General features: G+C 38.5%; 1 protein-coding gene across 1 annotated transcript in view; it reads right to left on the reverse strand.

Moving 5' to 3' along the window:
• The window catches only part of TNIP3 (TNFAIP3 interacting protein 3), a 32,941-nt gene that overhangs the window by 2,406 nt on the left and 6,656 nt on the right, over nucleotides 1–23,879 (reverse strand). Inside the window, exons 5-11 of the mRNA XM_036099217.2 lie at nucleotides 23,506–23,637; nucleotides 21,423–21,551; nucleotides 16,428–16,547; nucleotides 13,460–13,585; nucleotides 9,444–9,494; nucleotides 8,470–8,568; nucleotides 5,521–5,581 (exon numbers count right to left, since the gene is read on the reverse strand). Coding sequence (XP_035955110.2) covers nucleotides 5,521–5,581; nucleotides 8,470–8,568; nucleotides 9,444–9,494; nucleotides 13,460–13,585; nucleotides 16,428–16,547; nucleotides 21,423–21,551; nucleotides 23,506–23,637 — 718 coding nt within the window. The remainder of the gene's footprint in view (nucleotides 1–5,520; nucleotides 5,582–8,469; nucleotides 8,569–9,443; nucleotides 9,495–13,459; nucleotides 13,586–16,427; nucleotides 16,548–21,422; nucleotides 21,552–23,505; nucleotides 23,638–23,879) is intronic.

The raw sequence follows: 23,879 nt of genomic DNA on the forward strand, positions 1-23,879 counted from the left end.
TACACTTTATTTAATATTCCCTTAGCAAAATCACTTAGTTTACCAATAAGCCGACCTTTACAGCATTATAAGGTGAGGATGCATTTCTCCTGCAATTCTTCTCTATAAATCCAGAAATAGACATAAAACTATCTGTCTCTAAATTTTGATTAATATTTTTATTAACTGCTGGTAAGATAAGTAATGTATTTTATAAAAGAAAAATATTCTTAATATTTTATCCATCTGTATTGAAAATCACACAAGTATAGTCTCTAAGTTTCTTCTGTTTCTTACATCTCTTAAGTAACTTCTACTATTTATACTGACTCCTATATCTCTTCATACTACTGAAAAAAATCCAACTAAGCCAGCCATTTTACCAAACTAAAATGATCTGTAATGTTCAGTTATAAAGACAATTATAAAAAGATGCAAACTGAGAAATAAAGATTCTGGCTTTCAGGAGAGGGCCATTAGAATTTATTTAAATAAAATACATCCAAATGATGACACTATTATATTTTAATATGTAGCCTGGGCTCGTCCATATTGCTTGGTGGTTACAGTGTGGGCTTTGGAGGTAGACTGCCCAGCTTGTCTATGTCCTAGCCAATAACCAGCTATGTGGACTTGGACAAGTGACATTATCTCTTTGTTCCTTGGCTTCCACAATTTTAAAACAGGAACAACAGTAGTACTCACTTCATAGAGTTGCTATAAGGTTTTGATGAGATAATATATAAATATATACAGTGCCTAAAATAGTTTCTGGCACATGGTTAGTGTTATGGGTTGAATTGTGTCCCCCCCAAAAGATATGTGTATGTCTTAACCCCTGGTACCTGTGGATGTGACCTTATTTGGAAATTGGACTTTGCACACATAATCAGGTTAATATGAGATTATACTAGATTAGCCTCATCCAATATGACCGGAGTCCTTATAAGAAGATGAAAATTTGGACACAGACACAGACAAGAGAGAAGATGGCCAAGTGAAGAGTGAGGCAGATTGGAGTTACGCTGTCACAAGCCAAGGAATATCTGGGGCTACTAGAAGCAGGAAGAGGCAAGGAAGGAGACTTCTCTAGAGGCTCTGGAGGGGACATGACCTGCTAACACCTGGATTTCAGAATTCTAGCCTCCAGAGTGTGAGAGGATAAATTTCTGCTGTTTTAAACCATCTAGTTTTTGGTGCTTTGTTACGGTAGCCCTAGGAAATGAATTCAGTCAGTATTCGGTTAATTAGTTATTACTAGACATTAGTAAAGGCCAATTATAATAGTTAGGCTTTGATCTTCTATATCGTAAAGAAATAATTATGTTTGCTCACAACACAATCTCACATGCCTACATTTCATGTCCTTCCAAACGTGTAAGAATTGAGCTCTAGCTCATTAGACGAAGTTCAACTCTGCACCATATGAAAAATTTGGAAGGTACAGAAGAGACTGGCATGCAATGTAGGTAGAAAACGTAGCCTTTTGACATTTCACAAAGGAAGAAACAAAACAACATGTTTTCAAGGTTATACTAACTCAACTATGCCATAATTGTTCTAGAAACATGGAAGTCATTTTGCATCCTATTCTGATAACAGATGAAACAAGATTAAAATGTTCTTCATAAAATCACGTTTCTAAACAGAAACTGTAACCCTTTAACATCTGTGGACTTCGATATATAAAAATGTGATTATTTAGTGCTGTGCAGAGAGAAAGCCAAGTAAGTCTTAAATGTCTCGAAAACCTTTATTTAAATCTTTAATTTTTGAAAGAAGAGTTAATTTCCAACATGTCCGCAAAGCATTCTAAAATAACCAGAGCCAGTAACAGAGCAAAACTGGAAATTAGTTGACCCAAAGAGTGTTCAACAGTACTCAGTCCCTATTGACTTTAGTCTTTGGTCAGGAAGCCCTTCATTAGGTCCCCACTTTTAGAGGACCCTGCTCTGGCCTTCCTCCAACCACCTTCCTCCCCACTGTGAGTCTGCCTCATTCTAGAACAAGCTCTTGGTACCCACGTGCAGACCCCAAAATTCCTGCCCAAGTGACCATGTTTCTGCTTCTAGGCCTCATGTGGTCCTCTTTCCCAGGCCTAAAGCCAAGGGGTGCTGTTTGTAGCGTAATGAGGGGTACACGGATGAAGTTGGGATGTGCTAACTGGGCTGTACTCAAATTCACACTCAAGATCCCTCCCAGGAGAAAGGTGGGAAGAGAATGGGATGGGCCACGGCTCAGCTCTTCCTGTGCCATTGTGTCCTGGAACAGAACTGTTTGGAATGTGAGCATTTTAAATGTCACTCTGCCCTTCCAGCTATATTTATCAATAGGAGGATAGACTATAATAGCTTCTATGCTTGATTCATGATGTTTAAATATTGAACCTGAAGTACACAGCTCTCCATGTATTCTTGCCTCAGGGAATGTTAAAGGAGGATCTAGTGATCATAGCAATTTAACCACTCATTACCCAGTGTACATTTTAAAAATCACAAGGCTACTGCCCTGCAAACACTTCACGTGTAGATGTCAGAGCCACTATTTCAGGTTAGATTACCATGAGAGGAATTATAAGGATGGATACTAGGATCAAACTATAAGGTGCTATATATATTGGGATTAGAAAAGTAAAATTTGTCGGGAGTCATAGGAAAGTAATAAAAACTGAGAATTAGGACAATGTATAAAGCACACATACAGATTAATATTCATTTAATTATCTATATTTCTGAAAAGGTCATTTTCACTGAAATACAAGTAAAATACTTCAGTACTTATTATATGAGTAAAATTTATGAGTTTCAAAAATACTTCCTGTTTATAATTTACCAAACACTGAGCCTAATTTTTCCACTCATTTTTTCTTCCATTGTTTGAGTTTGGGTATTTATAGCCCAAAATACAGGGTATGCTGACTAGTAGTATATTCCTGAATAGTGAAAGATAAACATATTAGCCAAATAATAAGTCAATGAGTAATATCATAACAAAAATGTCTGTATAATAAAAAGATTTCTAAACTCCTATTTAACAACACCACAAAGTTACTTTTAAGAATTCTGAGCAACTGCATTGGACCTACAAATCAAAAAGATCTTTCCAATTAAATGACATAAAAAATAAGAAGAATCACCATTGAAATTAAATAATGGCACATGAGAGATTTTTTTTGACGAGTGTGATCTAAGAGCTTTTGCCAATTTTTATGAACTGGCTTGAACCTTGAGATAGCATCAGCTTTGGAAGCTAGAAGAGCAGAAATAGAAATCAAAAACAGGTAGATTTCTGAATAGGAATTTTTCTCCACTAGTCCCCTAGCCATGATCAGCCCTCTTCCCAGACAAGCCACAGTGAGCTGCAGAGAAGGAAAGGGTTCAAATGGCAACATATCCCATCGGTTTCTACTAGGGCTGACCAAGCATGAATTCGTTCATAACGTATTTATTACATACTTAATCTTACATAGTATTTTGGCTTTTACCTGTGATATTCAAAATACCAAATGAGTAGCACAAATAACATGTTATGGCTTCACAGGAAGAAAAGATTATTGAGGAATAGGTTTAAGTCATATAATTATCCAAGTTAAATCCCCCATTCTCATTTTATATCTGTCATTGTAGAAAATTCTAATAGAGTGAGAGAGGTAGGTTGTCGAGGGCACTATAGGATATGATTCAAAGCATAGGTTTTGAAATCCTATACATCTGGAATCTAATCCCAGGATTAAATTTTACCAACTGTGTTATTTAGGCATGCTACTTAAATTCTCCAAGCCTCAGTTTCCCCATCGATAAAATGGTATAATATAATAAAACCTATTTTATAGCGTTGCTGTGAAGATTAAAACGTCTTAAAAATACTGAGGTTGCTACATAATAGAGGTTTATTTTTTATTGTAATTTTACATCTGTAGACTCTTAGTATGTTTACACACTGCAAACTTCATTATGTTTCTTCCCAAGCAGACAAAAATCACTATGAAGATCACCACAATTCACTTCTACCTTATATAATTATTAGCTTCTATTACACTGGTCCAAGAAGAATCTATTAGTGATACATAAATGGCTCTATGACATTACTGAATTCTCTTCTGCGTAATTGTATTTTCTAGTGGTTAAACTCCAATTCAGGGAGAAAATATCTTTAATACTCATTCCAGACCAATATAATACGAAGTGGAAAATTATAATTGGGTGGCAGCTCAGCTATTATACAACAATAGATGTCAAAAACACAGACATTATGCAACAATCATTATGGTTAATAGTATGCCTTTCTAATAAAAGTTCTCTACTATGGCTGGAACCCAAGAACTTCATTAAAACCAATGGTTATATTCATAGTGGAAAGAAAAGAAAAAAAGAGTCCTACAGTTTTCTGATAAATACCTAGACATTCTTTTATAGAGTTCTCACTTTTTATCTTTCTTCTCTATAATGCTACTGTAAGCTATGGCCCTCACCACTCTTAGTGCTGCTGTGTACAGCTGTCCAGGTTGTGTATTGTGCGACTCTAGGAGGTTCCACTTTCAAAGACTACCATGAAGAACTTGGATTTGTGAAGCAGACGACCTGCAAAACTACATGTGTTATCCCTGGCTTTCTATTTCTACTCCATAATGGGCTCCTTTTGGTAAAAAATAGAATTCTCTGATCTCAGATCAGAACTAAATGAGATCAAGTTTCAAGTATGGCCTGAAATTGGAATATGGCTCATCTTCAGCTTTTCTAGATAGATTAAAATCTCTGGAAATTAACAATGTAGAGTCACAGGTGTGTGTCATATGAGATTTTTAAACATGTAGCAGGCATGGCTGACTTTTGATTATATGTGATGAGTTAAAGGTGGGATTATGGTTATAGTCCAGTTTATATAGCCCATTCCTGAGTGGCCTCATGAGACCACAGAAACAAGCAGTAGAAAGTGTGGCAGATGCTGGAAAGAAGAGGAGAATGGTCAACCAAAGAAAAATACGATAAAAGAGTACTCAGTTGTGAGTACTTGATAGGTGACTTTTTTAGTGTTTTTTTCCAGCATACTTAGAGGTGGGTGTTGTGGACTACCTTGGCCTAAACTTGGAGTCTGACATTTAGTCATTAGGGAACACAGTTCTGAGTCTTTGGTTTCCTCTGTCTGTCTGCCAGTGACATTTAAAACATCTGTCTAGCAAACTCAACCTGGAACAGTGGATGTGCATCTGCCCTTTGTAGTGGAATCCCAGAGCTTTGCTGTTGTTGTTACAGTATAGCTCCACTTGAAGTTTTCATTTCTAGCCCCAGATGGAATACTGACTCTGAGCCTGAAATGGGAGCAGAAGCCAGAACTGAGATTCCTGCATTTCTGCTTTCGAACATTTTCTGTTTCTTAAGGAGTTCAAGTTAACCCCAGGTGCATCAAATTAGAGTTGTGTATGCAACACAACTTTTTAGAAGGCCCTCCCTGAGTACAAACGAATGTATGTTGAGTAAACATCCCAAAAAGGCCCATTAAAATGTAAACATGAAAGAATGCTCAATACAGCTGTGGTCTTACCATTCGCCTTGTGCTGCACATCTGGCGGAAACTGGTCAGGAGCATACCACTGATAGTCTGGCTGTGTGGAACAATACAACATTATTATAGCAATATGGACTTCAAACAAAACTTGGTGGCGTATTAAAAATGTAATTATACTATGTGGCTTTTGTTACGCAGGCAGCACAAAAATCCTTTCTATCCAAACCTGTTGCCAATCTCGCTCATCTCTCTTACCTCCTTCATCACTATCCCCATCTCCCAACCCGCCCCCCTCTAAATCCACTCTGTGTTGGCCAGAGTTTCTCCTACTTTGGGGTTGTGACATTTTTTTTTAAAGCAGATGTGTTTTGGATATCTGCAGAAGTATAAACACTTCTGTAAAACTTACTACAGCCCATAAATAAAACAGAGCAGTTTACCATCAATAAATAACTATATTTAAAGCCCTCACACAGGAGGCAACAGAGAGACCAAGAACACAGTGACAAGTTTAATGTTTCGGGGTACAAGGAAAAAATCTAAGCCTTTTGGTGCGGACATAGCTTAGAGAGGCTCAGGACGGTGAAGCAGGGTGGATCTTTCCCTTAGTACTGTTCCTCCGCGGAAACTACTCTCTAGATTGTTCAGAGAGTTTAGACTAGAGAGGCAGTGAGAGGTGAGGGCAGACTAGGATTTTTCTTGTGGGATTGTCTTCTAGGCTTCACCAGTTAAGAATACCTAGATATTGAACATCGGGGAACATGTCAAACAAACTGCTTTGGATTAATCATAAGCTACAGACCCGAAGTTCAAGATACAGTTCCAAGACGAGTACCTCTGTAGTTAACCACTTGGAGCAGAGCAACCCAGCTTCACCTGCCCATGAAGATGGTCTGTCTTCCTGCTCCTAGTGCTCACCCCTGCCTCCTACTTCCCCCCGCCGCCCCCGCCCAGACACAGAGAATATAGACCTTTTGTTCTATTAATCAATTACCTCCTGAAAATAACTCTGGGAAAATGTCTCTACCAATGAGCCAGCAGGGAACATTTACAGGGCTGCCAGACCACTGAAAGTAGCCTTAAAGTTCAATTATCAGACAAGACACTAAGAAACGCTGCATTTAGTACAGTTTGACCCCACTTTACCCCCACTCAGACACCTAGATTCTTGTCTCCTTTTGGTCCATGAGAAAGCTAAAAGAGGAAATGAGATCACCTCTGTTTTTTATCTCCCCATTTATTTTTAGATGTCTCAAATAACACGTAGGATAAGTGACGTGAGCCTCAGTTTTAGATTCCAGGAGAGTTGCCAAAAGAAGGTGAATATACTGTAATTTTACAAACACGACTGCTTGTGCTTTAATTCAGGCTTAGAAATAAGCATAAAACACAAAATATTCTTTTTATATAAACTCCGGGAGTGAAATTCTACTGTTATACCAAGATTCTGTTTAACTGAAGACTGCTTGAAAACGTAAGACATTATACATGGCTTGGGATCTTTTTTCAAATCCTTTATTTGGTGATAATTTTACACAGTCTGGACCACCTTACCTCTTATAATTGATCGGGAAAGTTTGATGAGTTTTTATAGTAGGTGAATTTCTGCTTTCTTTCCATAAATGAGTATTTGAAGAAAATAGTCATTTTTACTTCTAGATAAACTTGCATGACTCATTGGTTTTATCGTTAACCTTTCACAAGACTATTTCTCCAATTCCCCAACCTGTAGGAGCTAACTCCAAAGTAAACTTCTATCTCTTTATGTTTCCCACAACATTAATTTACTCCTACATTCTGAAAGAAAAAAATTTAAGGAATGATAGCTGTGTTTGGGGAGTCCCAGAAATGTTTCCTGTAAAGACTGAAAAGCAAGCAAACAGGTAAAGAAAAAGAGGAAACGGGGCGGGTGAGCAGACAGAAGTGACAACGGGCAACAACACAAAAAGAACCCAATTCTCAGCAGTGTGCTGTGTCACACCAGGGTCAAAGAAGGGATGCTCATTAAATTCTGACAGGTCTCTGCCACCCAAAGAGTCACTACCTCCTCCCTTGGGGAAAGGGCTTTGAGTCACACTCAAATACAAAAGTATGGCAACCAAGAGAGTCATGCTCTCCGTAAGTGCTCTGCTAGGAAAAATCCTGGTTAAAATCTCAAGATTCTTTGCATAATTAAAAACACAATACAAACTAAGGGGGAGGGGAGTTGTCTGAGCATTTCCGAAATGCAGAAAAATGCATAATTCTTTTCCTGTGTAAAGATGCTGTCTATGTAGCCAAAACACAAAGTAGAGACCAGCATCCAGACCGTGGGGGAGGGTGGGAGGAAGAGCGCTATGGAGAAGCGAAGGAAGGATGCTTTGGTTCTGGCTTATTCAGGCTGACTGTCCAAATCAATTCCACTCACAAATAATTGCTCCACTGTTCATTGCATTTTGCCTGGCTAGACACAGCCACAGAGAGCAACTTAAGTGGGTCACTTTTTCTTGGATCCTTTAAGAATATCCTTTTAATTGGAAAATGTCAAAGACTATATTGCACAGATGTAGCCATATCCATAGTAGTTCAGTATAAGTTTACAACTGAAAAAGGCATCTCTCAGACTTGCTACATTCACTTTGCTTCTCTTTACCCACAAAAATGCCCTTTTGGAAGAGTCAGGTATGTCATTTAAAATGGCCCTTATAAAATGTGGTATGTTTGTTCAAGAATTACAGCTCAATTTGATACCGTTCAGTGAATTTATTCATAGCCATGTGTGTCCTGTGGATGCCGTGTCCCAAAAAGATAATCACAATGTACATTGACCACTGCAACTCTCTAAATTAAAGGCGGAGATAAAAAGAGGCTCTTTCTGTGGACAATAGTATGTGCCCAAATTACAGAGACAGACAGCGTTTCTACCAAAAAGAAGAAAAAAAAAAAATACTAGGACTTATTAGGTAATATAAGCACTTGTGTGTTGAGATGCAAGCTCTTACTTACTGGGAGCTTCTGTTGATCCTGTGCAGCCCCGGGGCCTGCTGGTGCACGTAGATTCCGCAGGTGGGAATTCGAGCCACAGTTACACATCGGGAACAACACCTGAGCAGGAAAATGTCGGTTCACAGGAAGTGGGTGAAACTGGGGAGTCACACTGACACTTGCTTTATACAACCACAGGTCTGGCTGAAATCTTAAGGTTCAGTCGAACTCTCGCATAATCCCGACTCAACATAGTGGGTGCACGGATGTAGGCTCTGGACTGATAGAGATGAGGCTCACAGGGAAGATTTCACTTAAGGTGAAACTCTTAATTAACCTTTCATGTTGAAGACATCAGAAACACTTAAAAGGTATAGAGTTAACTTTATGTTCCTGAGTTATCTTCACAGAGGGTCTTCGCTTAAGAAGAACCAGCCATTAAGCCATAAAACCAGTTTTAACAAGACTCTTATAGCATAACTAAAGTCCAGAGAGTAAATTAAGAATCAAGAGAAATAATATTAATTCCTGAAGCCTACTAGAGAACCAATGGGACAGAACACTTCAGTGCCCAAGAAGATACACAAGAGGCACAAACCTTTGATGTAATTTTCCACTGTAAATTGTGTAAGCAACTGCAAGAAATACCAAGGATATACTTCCCAGGCGTTCATGGGTCAATGAAGAAATCTCTATTTGCATGAGCACACACTAAGGCATGTGCTACTGGTAACATGTTCTGGAAAGCATGTGTTTTTCATGAGCGTTAGGGCTGACAGGTCTTGGTGGTACCTAAGCATTATCTATCCACTGGCATTTTAGTCCATTATGCAAAGCCTGGGTTGTTCTGGAACATCCGTAGCAGAGCTTGAATACACCTTTAATTGGAACCATGAGGAACTGCTGTGCTCAGGAATAAATGTGGGGGCGGAACTTAAAGTTCCCATTTCAACTATGACCAGAAGATTGGTGAATTTAGGTAAGGAGCAACGTACCTGTTTTAATTGCTTTTCGAGTTTTTCTTTCTCCAGCTGACAAGCTTTTATCTATGGACAAAACAAAGGCATTTGTTTATCGAAAGAGCCCACATGGTTTGTTCTAAAGTTACTCTTGACCCAGCTGTCAGCGACCTGCTCAGAAGCCCCAGGGGTGAGGCACTGATACAGCAGTCAGGCCACTGAAAACTGTCATGTTTTGGATTTTCCAGACCTGCGTTGGTTCTATCTCGAAACGCCCAAGTGAAGTGTGGAATGTAGAATCGTTCTAAACTGTTATTCCAATTTGTTGAAACGACTATAATTCTCAGTTTTAGGTTGATATCCTGAGACACAGATATAAATGTAGAGACATGGGAATAGACAGAGACACAAAAACAGCTTCCACTGCTTACTGAATAGAATTGGAATTGGTCAGCTGTACATTCAAGAGCCGTCACCGTAAATGCTAGAAGTTGTACATGCACTTAATCCATGCTGGACACTGATCTACAGCTTTACATATAATAACTCACCGACTCCTCCCAATGCCTCTATGTGATACTTCAATGTTATTATCCCTATTTTACTGATGAGGACACTGAGACGTGAGATACTGAGGAACTTGTTCAAAGTCACACTGCTGTACTTTATGGCTTCTCCCTATTTAAGGCCCAGCCTCATCTGGCAGAGTCACCCACCGTGAAGTCCTTCAACATCTGACACAACTAGAGAAAGCTGTTTTTGCTTTGACTCATTAGTCATGCTTTTGTCATCCCTACACACCCTGTTCCTCATGCTTGTAGGGCATATATCCCCACCGAATGATACGTCCTGCCTCTCTCCTTCCTTTGTCCTCCCATTTAGCATTATACATTTTCCCTGCGACTTTTTGTAGTCCAATGTGTACTGTGTACAATCAGTTTTCATTATCTGCAGGAGTTATGTTCTGTAAAGTCACCATAAACACTGAAGTAGTGAGAATGGAACCACTGCTCCTTGGGAAATGCAGGGTTAGGTTCCCATGAGCCTCTGGTCAGACCATTTTTGTTGACTGATCAGTATAGAATCCTGTTTTATGTGTGTTTCTATTAAAGGCATCTTGTTGAATATAGATTGTTGGCCCATTAACGTTGGACTCTTGGCCTATGGCACTCTGTTAATCCCTGAATGAAACTTATCTAACACGTCTTTTCTCTGTAAGGCAGAGCATGGCCTTCTACCATGAGGTACCTCAGCACTCTGTTCGGGGGCCATTTTAAGCAATGTAATAACCAACAAAAAGGACAAAAATGAGAAAATGTGGCATGAAATAAACCACGAAAAGGACATTTGTTACAGTCTGAGAGCCGAAACAAGGAGGCAAGGCCTTGTTGGACCTCAACTGGGAACAAGTGTGTAAGGTGACTCAAGTTTTTTTCTGTTCTGTACATATTCACAAATGGATTTAGGTGGCACCAGTATTGATTTTTGGGGTGACAAATACATTTCAGTAAGCAGGTAAATTCACAAATATGGAATCCAAAAATGATAAGGATAGACTATATATGTCCCCCTTATATTGTGAGTTTTTAATAGCAAGGATCATTCTTTTAGTTCCTTATAGTATATAACAAATGCCTTGCAGAAAGAAAGCATCAAAATTAAGTTACAAGAAACTACATGTGGCATATTAATTATACAACTAACTGACCCTATTTAAAAACTCCTCCTTCCAACAAACTAAAATCATTTGTGAAATACCTGTGAGGCATGACCTGAGCTAGATGTTTTTGTGTAGATTTTTTTCATTTCACCCTGAGAACAACTTTGTGAAGTCATGAGGTGGAAACCATCATCCATATTTCACAGGTGAGTATACTGAGAGATTTAGTAACTTATTTTTAGAGACAGAGGTTTTAGAATTATAAGAAATATTTTAGAGACCATCTGGTTCAACTTTGTCATTTTACAGATAAAGGAAAGGAAGCACAGAAAAGTTGGAGAACTTGCTCAGTGTCATCCCTGATTGTCAAAGCAGGCACAGACACAAAGTTGTTACCCTACTCCTATTCCCAAGAATCTCTAGGTATCTTGCTCTTTACCACACTCCTATTTTACCGGTCGTTGGCTTAAAACATCCTTAGTGATATTATGAATAAACTCTGGTATGTAAGAAACTAGTGCCAGAATGATTTGACCTAAGAATTCCTTTTTTGGGACCACAGATAACATGATATTCAAATAACATCATGTCCATTCTATTATATCATGGCATTCAATCTACCGTTAATACATTAAACATGGGTTGTTAAGCCATCTACTATATGTCTTTGTGAATTCTATCATCTTTTGACCAGAGTGAATGAGACTTTTGAAAAATAAATGTTTGGGGGCACCTGGTTCATTGATTAAGTGTCTGACTCTTGATTTCGGCTCAGGTCATGATCTCCGGGTCGTGGGATTGAGCCCTGTGTCAGGCTCAGTGTCCAGCAGGTAGTCTGCTTGAGATTCTCCCCTTCTTCCTCTACTTCTGCCCCTCCCCCCACTCGTGCGTGCTCTAGGGCTCTCTCTCCCAAATAAATAAATCTTTAAAAAAATGAAAAATAAATGCTTGAACTATCATTATTTAAAGAAAAAATTTGGTAGTTTTAAGGTATCACCAAGATTATCCCTTAGTTCATTAATACAATTATACCATACTCTACATAGACAATGCACTCTTTTGTTGATATCAATCAAAAATTAGTTTATAGATGACAGAGAAATGAAAATTACTTGTGGATTGTAGTCTCTAATATATTCAGATTGTTATGTGTTCCTCGATGCACTAGAACGTCTACAATGGCAAGAACATTGCCAATCTTAGACACGTATTTATCATCAATCTGAACTTCATATAGGAGAATGAGCAAATTAAAATATGGCTGAAAGTAAAATAATTAGTGCAGTGACAACTTAGAAGAAATTAAGGGAGCTCTGCATGTAAGACATACAAATTGAGAGTGACTTCCTCACCAAGAGTCATGAGAACATTTTCTCACCCCTTGTTTGTATAAAGTAAGGTGCATGAATTATTTTCAGAAAAGCATTTTTATTATACTTTTGCCACTATTTTATTACTTTTAATTTCTTAGAAAATGGTTCTGCCAAATAATTTTTGCATGTAAAATTAGGAATTTCAAGTGAAACCTTGACAAAATGTCAGAAAAGAAATTAATTTACTGTATACTTTGTATTAGGAAGAAGAGGATGACAAAGTTAAACATTTCTTTTGAGACTAAGAATCCCGCAGCTCCAGAGCTGTCATAGCATGTTCCGCAACAATTTCCTATTTACTGAAAAGCACTGGATGATTTTGCAAATCAAAAATTCTGTGGTTCATTTTCTTTTCTTAAGCCAAAGTTGTGTTAGCTACATTTTCCTCATTAACATCAATATTTACCCATCATGCCACTTCCTGAGTCTACTTCTAATATATCCTATTACATTTAATTGTAATATGCTTACATTTAATATATTCTATTCCAATAAACTAACATTATGTGGCTTCCTTGAGAGTGCTCCAGTTACATTTAATCGGGGAACCCACTGAACAAAATTCTCGGTTTCACTGTATTTTATATATATAAATGACATTTAGAAATATGTATGTTTTTGGAAGACAGGAACATTCCAACATAGCCCTTCAAAGAAAATGACAAGAGTTTAGAAACAACCTCACTATGCTGGAGTGTTTTGGATTTGAATTTTGAGTACTAGGTAGTTCAACTCCCTTTCTACCAAGATAAATACTATGAGAAAAATATCAAAAGAATTGGATTTTATAAGACTTTGGAATCCAATTTCTTAGGTAACTCCTTAATAGACTTAAGTTAAGAGAAATCTCCAGTCATTTTCATCTCTTTACAAGATTGTTTAAGAATGATTTCATCCCAGGGGCTTACCTCTCAAAGAAAATCAATGTCAATTAACAGAAGCCAAAGTCTTGAATTTTTTTAATGAAAAATAAAAAAATATATATGTGCTGGCAAAGATTATTTTGTTTCGACTTATACCTGAGAATTCAGCCTGTTCAACTGGGATTGAGAAGTTTGATTAATTTCCTGTAGCTCCTCTTTCTCTTGATTAAGTCTTTCTCGGTCTGATCGCTCCTTTTTGAAGTCTTCTTCATATATTTGCACCTAGGAAATATTGACTTGCTGTTACTGTTAGCATCCTTTTCTCTAAGCCATTAAAATGATTTCAGAAGAGGTGCTATCTGGGCTTGTCCAATCTGAGTAATTCCTATCTTCTTTTCATGATTATTTCTTCATGGTGAGACTCTATCCCATTTGGATCTGGCCATAATTTTATCTCTCGCTTTGTTTACAATGGCAGTTCTCAACTTTTTCCTCCTTGAGTATGTGTCAGGAATTCAGAAGTAAAGTAACAACATGGATATTTTGGAAAAAAATATTCTCCTCACCCATTATTCTGCTGCATATTTCCTTACTGTGATGAGCATCCCCCTCCCCCCCTTGCCTAGTGTTAAGTATCACTATTTTGAAGCAAGCCATCCATCTCCAACACAAGGCTTTGAAGTAGGAATAGTGCTTGAAGTTCTAAAAGACAGTTTACTGACAATAGCTGTTAAGTGAAGCCGCTAAATATTGGCATGCCAGTTTCCAAATATAAATAGTAAACTGAACACAAAATAGAAATGAAAGGCTCATGTATGTGGAAGAGCAAAGTATGATTGTTAAAAGGTATTCACAACTGGTCCCAGTAATTTGGAGGTACATCATTTTTTAAAAAGTAGTAATATTTTAGTGGAACATCTCTCAAGAAATACTCCACATATTCCAGAAAAGCAATCAAACCAAAAGAAAAACAGATTTAATCATTATTGTTTTTAACTGGCATAGGGTTGACTGATGGCTTGGAGACTAGTAAGGTGGAACTATGAAAATAAATGACGCTTAGGGAATGAGGCAAAGGAATTCCTTTAAGACAATGAGTTAAATTACAACTTCCATGGGGACCTAGTAGCCAGACTTTTGTCTGTTAATACTAATGCACTCTGCACCTTCACCACAAATAATGCAACATATTTTTAACTAGAGGCTTATTAAAGTCAATAATAATAAAACAAAATGTAATAGGCGAGAGAGGATGAAATTAAACATGTTATACAGATCTAGATGCAGATATACACATTTAATTTTTAGGGTTTTATTCACCAGAAGTATTGCAAGGGAACTACACCCAGCTTAGCTGACATTTTGTTTTGGGTTTGGTTTGGGTTAAGATCTGAGGCTCAATTCCAGACATAGTCACACTAATGCTCTGTAAACAATTACCGGAGGCATTTGAAATGGGAGAAGCTCATCGGATCAGAACTGAACACTCTTTATCAAACACAACACTGATAGTGATGTCATCACTGCAGTCAGGTGGCCAAGATTCTAGCTCAGTTTCTTTGTGAATTGAAATCCTTTAGTGTATCACATGACACTCGGTGATATAGTGATTGTGGGTGTCCAATTAAAAATGTGCACAGTGAAAATGTGTACTCATAAAGTTAGCAAAAGAGCCACACAAAAACTAAGGAGATGGATTCTGGACCTCTTGGGGATAATGAAAAAAAGGATACCTGTCATTGTCTGCATCCAATATGAGCTGAACCATTGCTGTAAACTCTATGCATGTGTAAGAGTGACTCTCTTGCATGTGGGATACATTATATGAGAGCATCAAAGATGACTCAAGTGTCGAACATAAGAAGTAGTTTTTTTCAGAGGAATCCTGGCTAGTGGCAATGGTACTTTAGGGGTTGAGAATTTGGCAGAACTTTAACACTCCGAATACTACCCTTATTCTCTTCATAGGTTTATTTTTAAACTATGTATTTGATCCTGAATGTAATGAGGCAGATTATTCAAAAGGGGGTTGATAGAAGAGAAAATGCAACTTTACCATCAAATGCTCTGAATTTTCTATCTAGATTCTAGTAGATAGGCTACTTCCTAGGAAGTAATAACAATAAACAACAACTCCAAGAATATATTTGCTTAATTCTTTGGCGTATTGCATCAAGAATCCTTGGAGTTGGCCTTGCTCAGAGCAAAACAGCCAACAAATCAGTTCCAGGGACATACTTCCCAGCCCTTTGTTCTATCACATCCTCTCCCCCACCACTAATATACTACCAAAAATGTGTGCTTCAGAGATAGGATTCCTATATGTATGCTATATTTATTGACATCGCCATGAACTGTTCCAGCCCTTTACCTTCATTAGTTTATTTAACCTCTTACAGGAAAAGAGATGTGATATGCATGGGTGGCCCCTCAGCTAAGCCAGCTCCAGCTGGCTGAACTAAATTTAGACCCCAGTCGGTTAGGCAGTGCTATGTGCCTACAGCCCTCTATTGCTTATCCATGCAGAAGCTTACTCCTTTACTCTCTGTCCACTTGGTGACGTGGGGTTGCGGTTGGGTGAGTGGGGAGGAGGAAGGCCTTGTGAATCAATAAATTGCTAGGTGGTGCCATCCACACGCAGCTGTAGATGAGCAGAGCGGGCTCTTCAGTGATTATGATCAGTGCAGGGTAGTCCCTTATTGCCCTCATTGTTCAAAGGCCTGGAGGCCAGCAGCTACAGAATAACAGCCTGGCTGCTACCATTTTCTGAAAAGGTCCCGGGTTTGGGGTGGTAGTGTTTTCAAAATAAATTGTGTCCACACGAAACTCTCTAGACCAGTGCTAATAAAATCTCACCAAAAGGTTAATTAGGAAGCTCTTCTAACTGTATGACCTTGGAGAAACCATTTAACCCATTTGAAACTCAAGTCCCCCTTTTATAAAGTGTGAGTTGGGCCAGCTCATCTATATTCTCTTATCAAGCTTTAAAATGAGATAATTCTAATGAAAATAAATGCAAGAACTTTGGACACATTTGAATAGAAAGATTTCCAAAAATGTCTAAAGGAGCATGAACAATGGGCCCTGTGTTCTCCACATGATCGTGCCACTTTCAAATTCTCACCTGCTGTTTGAGAACTTCCATTTCTGTTCGCATCTCCGCATGCCTGCACTCCATTTCATACTCTCCCAAACAGTCCTCATGAAATGAAGAACACTCGATTTTCAAGGCATCTTGAAGAGCCTATGTTATATGATAAGCACACGGTTGAGCTAAGAATTACCACATCTTATGAATTCCTCTATAATTGTTACAATGATCTCAAATGCCCCCCACAAAACAGAACTCCATTTTTGATGTTACTTTTCAGACTGAATAACTTCTTTCTCCTTTTCTAGCATACAATTTTTTTTCCCAGAATCTCTGTCTTTTCTCCATGACGATGCTTATGTTATTCAACTGTCATTATTATTTAGGAGGGTTTTTTATGTTAATGTCAGGGATCCCCCACTCCACCAAGTCAACCATGAAAAGAAAACATATCTGTAGCCTTCCTCCAGATTCTCTGCTTCAGTCAAACACATACTTTATCAATAATGCTCAAACTTTAGAGAGCATCAGAATCACCTGGGGAGGTAGCAAACATGCCCATCCCTGGGCACTGTCCCCAGAGATCCTGAATCAGTAGATCTGGGAAGAGTGTCTGAGAATCTGCATTCCTCAGAAGCTGATGCTGCTGGTCCCAGATGACATTGTAAGTGATAGTGTGCTATCCAGCTCTGTCCCCAATAGGAGAGAGGGAAACCCACGGAAATGTGAACCCAGGCAGATCACTATTTCTTAGATCTACTGTACTGCTGTCCTTCTGCCCTGTCCTCCTCAGTATACCATGCCCTGGCCTAGCCACAGTCATATTTATTCTCTAATAAAGCATCCATTAACTCACTACAGGGTGCAGAGAGTGCTCTGCTTCCTTTCTTTTTCTTTTTCTTTCTTTCTTTTTTTTTTTTTTTTAGAGAGAGAGAGCACAAAAGTGTGCAAGATGGGGAGGGACAGGGAGGGCAGAGAGAGAAGAGAGAGAGACTCTCAAACAGGCTCCATGCTCAGTGTGGAGCCCGACGCAAGGCTCGATCTCATAACCCTGAAATCATGACCTGAGCCGAAACCAAGAGTCTGAGGCTTTCTTGACACCCAGTACAACTTAGTGGTTTCACTGTGGGGTGAGGAGGTGAAGGCAACAAGAGACACTTAGATTTGCCAGTAAGATTACCATCATTATTCACTAGCCCATGATCTCTTACATTTACTATACTTCGCCAGATCATATAAAAGACATCACCTCTATTCTGAAGACCTTGGTTCATGATGAGTTCAATAAAACATAATAAAAATTGAGACACAATACGCCTCATCCTGGTGTGGTCTGGGAGCCCACATACAATATGACTACTTGCTCATTATCAAGTGAGTCCTTTATACAAACAGAAAAGTTTCACTTTCAGAGCTCCAAGATTTCACTTCCTCTGAATTTCTTTGGTAGCTTCGATGATGTGCCTTTGATGATACTATTAGTAACTTACTTTCCTGAATTACTGGGCCATATGGTTATAAAGTAGGAAAAGAAAAGCAAAATTACTGCTTTAATATGTGTAGACAGGCTAAGAATTTCCTAATAGAATGTCTTTTAACGCTATGGATATTGTCTAGCCTGATTGTGAGTATCATTTTTCAGGAAGTTGTAAGAGAAACAAGAACTTCTTTCTTCCTCCAAGAAGAATTTAAAGAAACAACAAATGTTGTTTAATAATTTATGTTTTGTTACAATTTGTTGCTAAGCTACAGAGTTTTAGGAAGGATCATATTAGTTATAATTTTTAAAAATGTGTTAGTAGTAATGGAGAGAATCTAGGATGGGGTGAGCCAAATGAGTTAAGACTTAAATCAAAAATGCTGATTTCATATCCTACCCCTATGAACAGATTATTTTTGTGGGTCTTGTTATATTTGAATTTCCTGGTCTATCTTTCATGCTATTCAGGCTTCCAGAAATTTTGCAAGTGAGTCATAAACGAAAGGTAAGTTTAATCGACATTTATTCCATCTTGGGGTTTTCCAACTTCCTTGAACAAACACCTGTAACCTATTCTAGAATAGTAATTTACTATCAGCACAGGCAAACTAAACAGATCTACCCATCTCACAATGGTGAGATGTTGGACAAATCAATTTTGCCCATGGGTGGCACTGGTTGACTAGCCTCAGGTAATTTTTCTCACTTTGGTTAAACATCTGGCTTCTCTTTAAGAACTCAATGAAAACAATGCCCTTGGGTATTTCCTTCAAAGCAAATAAGTTGAACTGAGTACACATAGTTGTGTGAACTTCTGAAAACCATATGTTAATTACTAAACTGACATGCTACAAATTTCTGCCGAGTGAATGGGTCAGCAGGCGCTCTGCTTGTGCAAGTAGGGTGGGCCCCAAATTCCATGCTGTGATGGATGATATGCACAATCTGCTACCCCAATCAACATTTGGAATAACTTCTATTTATTACAGTGGTACAAAAAGAAAAGAAAAGGAAAGAAAAGTCAAGTCTACAGTGTAAAATTGAATAGCAATATCTTACATTTCTTTAGACACTAATACATGCACTAAATGAGAAAAAAAAAACTTTTCATAGCTCATCACTTTATATCTATGCTTTTTAAATGACACTTTAAGGTAGATGTGGCAGAAAAAATCTTTTCTGGCTTGAAGTGCCCTTCTATTTTCATGTTTTTTCACTAGTCATAAGTAATGCATTATGCCTGCTAAAGCAGGAAACTCAGAGCCAGAATTGGCTATTGAACATATTATGTACTAGATAAATTATTTAATTAATTCATCTATTCAATAAATATTTAAGAACATACTGTGAGCAAGGCTCTGTTGCTGGCATTCAGAACACAGCAGTGAAAAAAACAGAAAAACTTAGGCCACGCTATGACTGTTGTATTTTTGAGTCCATGCCTCCAAATAAATACATATTCAAATTGTGTTTTGTAACTGCATTCTTATAAAGATCAATATATTAATATTAATATGAAAACTTTTTTTCAACCCAAAGGTCCATTTTTTTCTCCTGATTTTAAGGGAAATTAAACATATTAATAGGCCACTAGAAGTATCATGAGCCCTCAATACTGTGCCTACTAGTCTAATAGAGAAGTCAGTTCTGCAAAATTTCTACCCTCATGGAGCTTACAATCAAGATCAGGAGACAGGAAACAAATTTGATAATAGGAGACCCTGAACATATATGAGATAGTAATAAATTCCAAAGAAACATTAAAACAGGAAATATCAGTTAGGATGGCCAGAAAAGTCCTCTGAGAAGGTGACATTTGTATAAAGACTTGAATTTTACTCAAATTAATTGTTCTCATTTCCTCAATTTTATTATAATCACAAGGGTTAAAAAATTTTTACTGACTTTTAAAACATTTCTGTTGACTATAGACACAGATACACAAAAATGAAGGGTACACATAGACATGAACAAAAAACAGAGTTCTTGGCTGTTCTAATTCCTACAGGGTTTATATTCTTGTGCCAACATTTACAGAAATGAGTTAGAGAACAGAAGAAAACTTGTCAAATAATATATCACAAATGGGAAAGATTTCAAATATAATTTCAACGCTAGTTCCTCTAATTCATCTGTGGAGGATTTCCAACAGAGAATAGAAGGGAAAATTTATTTGCCCTAAATTTGTATCTCTGAACATTGTTTTCCTCTCTTAGAGGATAGAGAAGTACATTGTTTATGAAGTTAGTCTCTACTTTCCCATTTTCTCCTGATCAGTAACTTGTCTCACAAACAGATTGAATATAGCAGCACATTTGTAAAGCATCCTGTCAATTATACAGGCACAAACTTAACACTTTGGGGATCTTTAAATGATCCTCTGAACACTAGTTAACTACAAGATGCACAGTCCAAAATACAGGCACAGAGCGCTTTTTCAAGGCCAATCACCTACTCTTGTTTTAGAAGGCAATTTCTGTTACTTTGGTCAAGAAATATCTAACTTGAGGGGTGCCTGGGTGGCTCAGTCGGTTAAGTGTCTGCCTTTGGCTCAGGTTATGATCCCAGGGTCTGGGATCAAGCCCCTCATCCAGCTCTCTGCTCATCAGGGAGCCTACTTCTCCTTCTCCCTCTGCCTGCCGCTCCCCCTGCTTGTGCTCGCGTGCTCTCTCTCTGTCAAATAAATAAATAAAATCTTTTAAAAAAATGAAATAGCTAACTTGAGAGATGAGTATCTTGACTCAAACATGTACTACAAGTATTCCTATGGTCCACATCTGATGTGGCTCTCTGAAAAATCAACAGCAAAGGATTTGTTTCCTTGAACAAGTCAGCAATCCCTTCCCCAGGAAAATTAAGCTATTAGTCTACAAAACTCTCTCTCTCTCTCTCTCACACACACACACACACAAATACACACTCTCCCTAGTCATCTTTTGGCAGCAATTCATAGGTAGCCCCTTAGAATAGCTAAGTTGAAGCAAAGGAACCACTTGTGTTTTTCTAACAGACTTGCCTCTCCAAACGCACCCCCCCCGGACCCCACACCCCAATTAAAAGTGAGTTTTAGGCTTATTCTCTGGAAGGCCACCATCTCAGCCTTGGGTTTGGCATTTAGCAAGATTCCATACAGCCTGCATCACAGCCAGTTCCATAGTGATGGTTTTAAAGAGCAGCCTGTTTCCTCAGGAAACTTTTGCGGTTGACCAAGAGGTATGCTATTGTTCACAAACACCCACTTGCTATATGTGGTTCTTCGAACTAAAAAAAAAAAAAAAAAAGTTCTTTCTGTCTTCTAAAATTTCTCCTCGTTTCTCTTTTTAATGATGATTCTTTGCAGGGACACTAATTCCTGAAAGCCTCCTTAGTCAAGTATGGCTAAAAGATGCAGATGGGAGTGATTGATAAAATTACAGAGAAACTCCTGTGCAAGCTCCCAAGACTAGGAGCAACACTGCAGCATAGATTTGGTTGGGACTCTCAGGTAGGAACGTGCTCTTTATACAGGGACCTCTCCTTCCACCTCCCCAGCTTGACCTGGCTGATACCTTATTGAGGCGTTTTATTTCACATTCATAATGTTCCTTCTTCTTGTTCACAAGAGCATTTTTTTCCTTCAAATACTTATTTTCTTTCTTCAATTCATGTAATTCTTCATTTAGGTTCTCCTTTTCCTTCTGGAGTAAACAGCAAGAAAACAAAATCGAAATCAATAAAATTCAGATGACATAATATTGTAGGAATACTTCTGAAATGCAACAAAAACAGGACCTGCTAGATTTCCTTTAATGCTCCATTTAAGCAATATTCTCTAGGTGGAGGACAGGGTTCAGATAGAGAAAATCTTTCTTTAATCCTTAGTGCTACTAAGTTTTATGATGCCGGAAAAAGCTCAAAATGCCCAATCCTCACTTTCAAGGGTCAAATGGGTCCACAGAAGAAGCTAGTTCCATGTACTATTACATAGTGATAGATAAGTGACTTAGTAAAAGCAATTAAACTTCTAAAAAGAAAAAAAAGTATCATTGCAACAAAAAATACAAAATATCTCAAAACCCAATCCTGCCTGCATCATTCTGGACTGAAGAGAGGGAGAAGAGGATAAAACTTCAGGCAAAAAAGAGCCTTCACTACAGATAATTATTCAGAGCACCATATTGCTGTGATTATTACTTTTAAAAGGCAGAGAACAAAAAAAGAAAAAAAAAAGGTAGAGATCAATTAGTCCAATTGCCATCACTCCTCCATGTTCCAGATAACCTTCAGGATGTCCTGTGTTTTAAATTACTGAAGCAAGGTCAGTTGCTTTGACACTAATGGGCTCTGGATTTAGACATCTGTCTTCTAATTCTTAATTTGTATTTTAAATAGTAAATTTTTTGTGGAGTGAATTGGACTCTTAATGGCATTCAGATTTTAACCTAATAAAATAAATATTACAGAATTTAGGTCAATCAAGATGAGAAATTAGCTAATATATATGTTAAAGTATGTTCTTTTAGTGATTAATATTTCCCAACAATTAGATTTAAGATCTCTACTTTAGGTGATTTGTTTTTGTTTTTGTTTTTTTAAGTGAGAACATTTCTATTTGCTTTTACTTAGAATGAGCTCATATTTTGTTGGAACAATTGCCATGATTTCTGGTCAGGGTCTAAATGGAAAAGGAAGGGACTGCTCCAGGACCAGAAGGAGTTGTTAAACCTTGTTTGTTTTCCTCTGACTCACTGAGACACAGATACCCTTCACAAAATAAGAAAGCCTACAGTGAGACCGTTGGCACTGATTTTAGACATTGCTTTAGGATTGGTGCATGAGTTAAAATACAGTCAATGCCTCACAATATCAGTCACAAGACTTCACCTGAGAATATTTACAGTTCTTGTTTTTTCTTAACATACGTAAAAAAAATGAGAGTCCATTAGAGCATAAGGTTTTTCTCCCATTTTCTATAATATCCATTAAACCCCATAACTAAGAGTAAAACCAAGAGTATTTTAGAAGCCTGTCGCCTTCAAGACCACCATCTTGCTCTCAGCGGGGATTAATGAGACTTAGTATCTGGAAACGGGTGTTCAAGTCCCATTTTCCCAGGTACTAGGTTGGCAAGGTCGACAAGTCATGCAACCTCTTCACATCTCAGCTTTCTTACCTTTAAAATGACAAAAATAATTTTTTCCTCACAGACGGGAGGAGCTTGTTAAATGAGATAATGAGGGTGAGGCCGTTTTTAAAACGGTTTATTTTTATGATGATAAAAGCAATGCCTCTTCGTAAAACTCTGTAAGCTGAAAAGCAGCTGTACGAATACAAGGCACTGTCCTATTATTATTAACACTAGTAATAAAATAATATAGCTAATAAAATAATATATAGGAGTAATCTTCTAGGCTAGAAATGCGCTAGAAAGATAGCTCCGAATCTCTGGATCAGCTCTCTCTGCCGGTGGAGCCTGGCACACGAACGCATGCTCATGTGGTCGACAAAGCAGGAAGCGAGCAGGCCACGTGCCCCGTTCGGATCGCGGGGAACTGGCCCTGCTCTGGGGCTCGGGGGCCGCGCGCACAGGTGTGGGGTGCGGCTACTCAGGGCCGCGGCGCCGGGGCGGTCGGCTCCGCGAGCCCCGCCCACCTCCTGGCGCTGCAGCCGCTCGCGGGTCAGGTCGCGCAGCCTGTCGCTCTCTCTCTGACTCTGCTGCCGCTCCTTCTCCTGCGTGCTGAGGAATCTTTCTGCGGCGTCCAGTTTCGTTTTCAGCTCGGCGACCTGAGGAAGTCGTTCACAGAGAGTTGCGGAAACCTATTCTGACATTCACAGCCCCCTCCCCCCTCCCGGATTTATTCCCACCCCGTGCATTCGGGGACAGTCACGCCCCACTCCTGGGCGGGCCCCTAACTAGAGGTTCTACTTCCCACCCCTCTTCGCCAAGATCCGGACAAGTGCATTTAAAAAAAGGGCTTCCTCTACGGGAAAAAGCAAACCCCCGAAACAGCCTTCAGCCCCTTCCC

The sequence above is a fragment of the Halichoerus grypus genome, chromosome 3 (assembly GCF_964656455.1).
Source record: "Halichoerus grypus chromosome 3, mHalGry1.hap1.1, whole genome shotgun sequence".
Lineage (NCBI taxonomy): Eukaryota > Metazoa > Chordata > Mammalia > Carnivora > Phocidae > Halichoerus > Halichoerus grypus.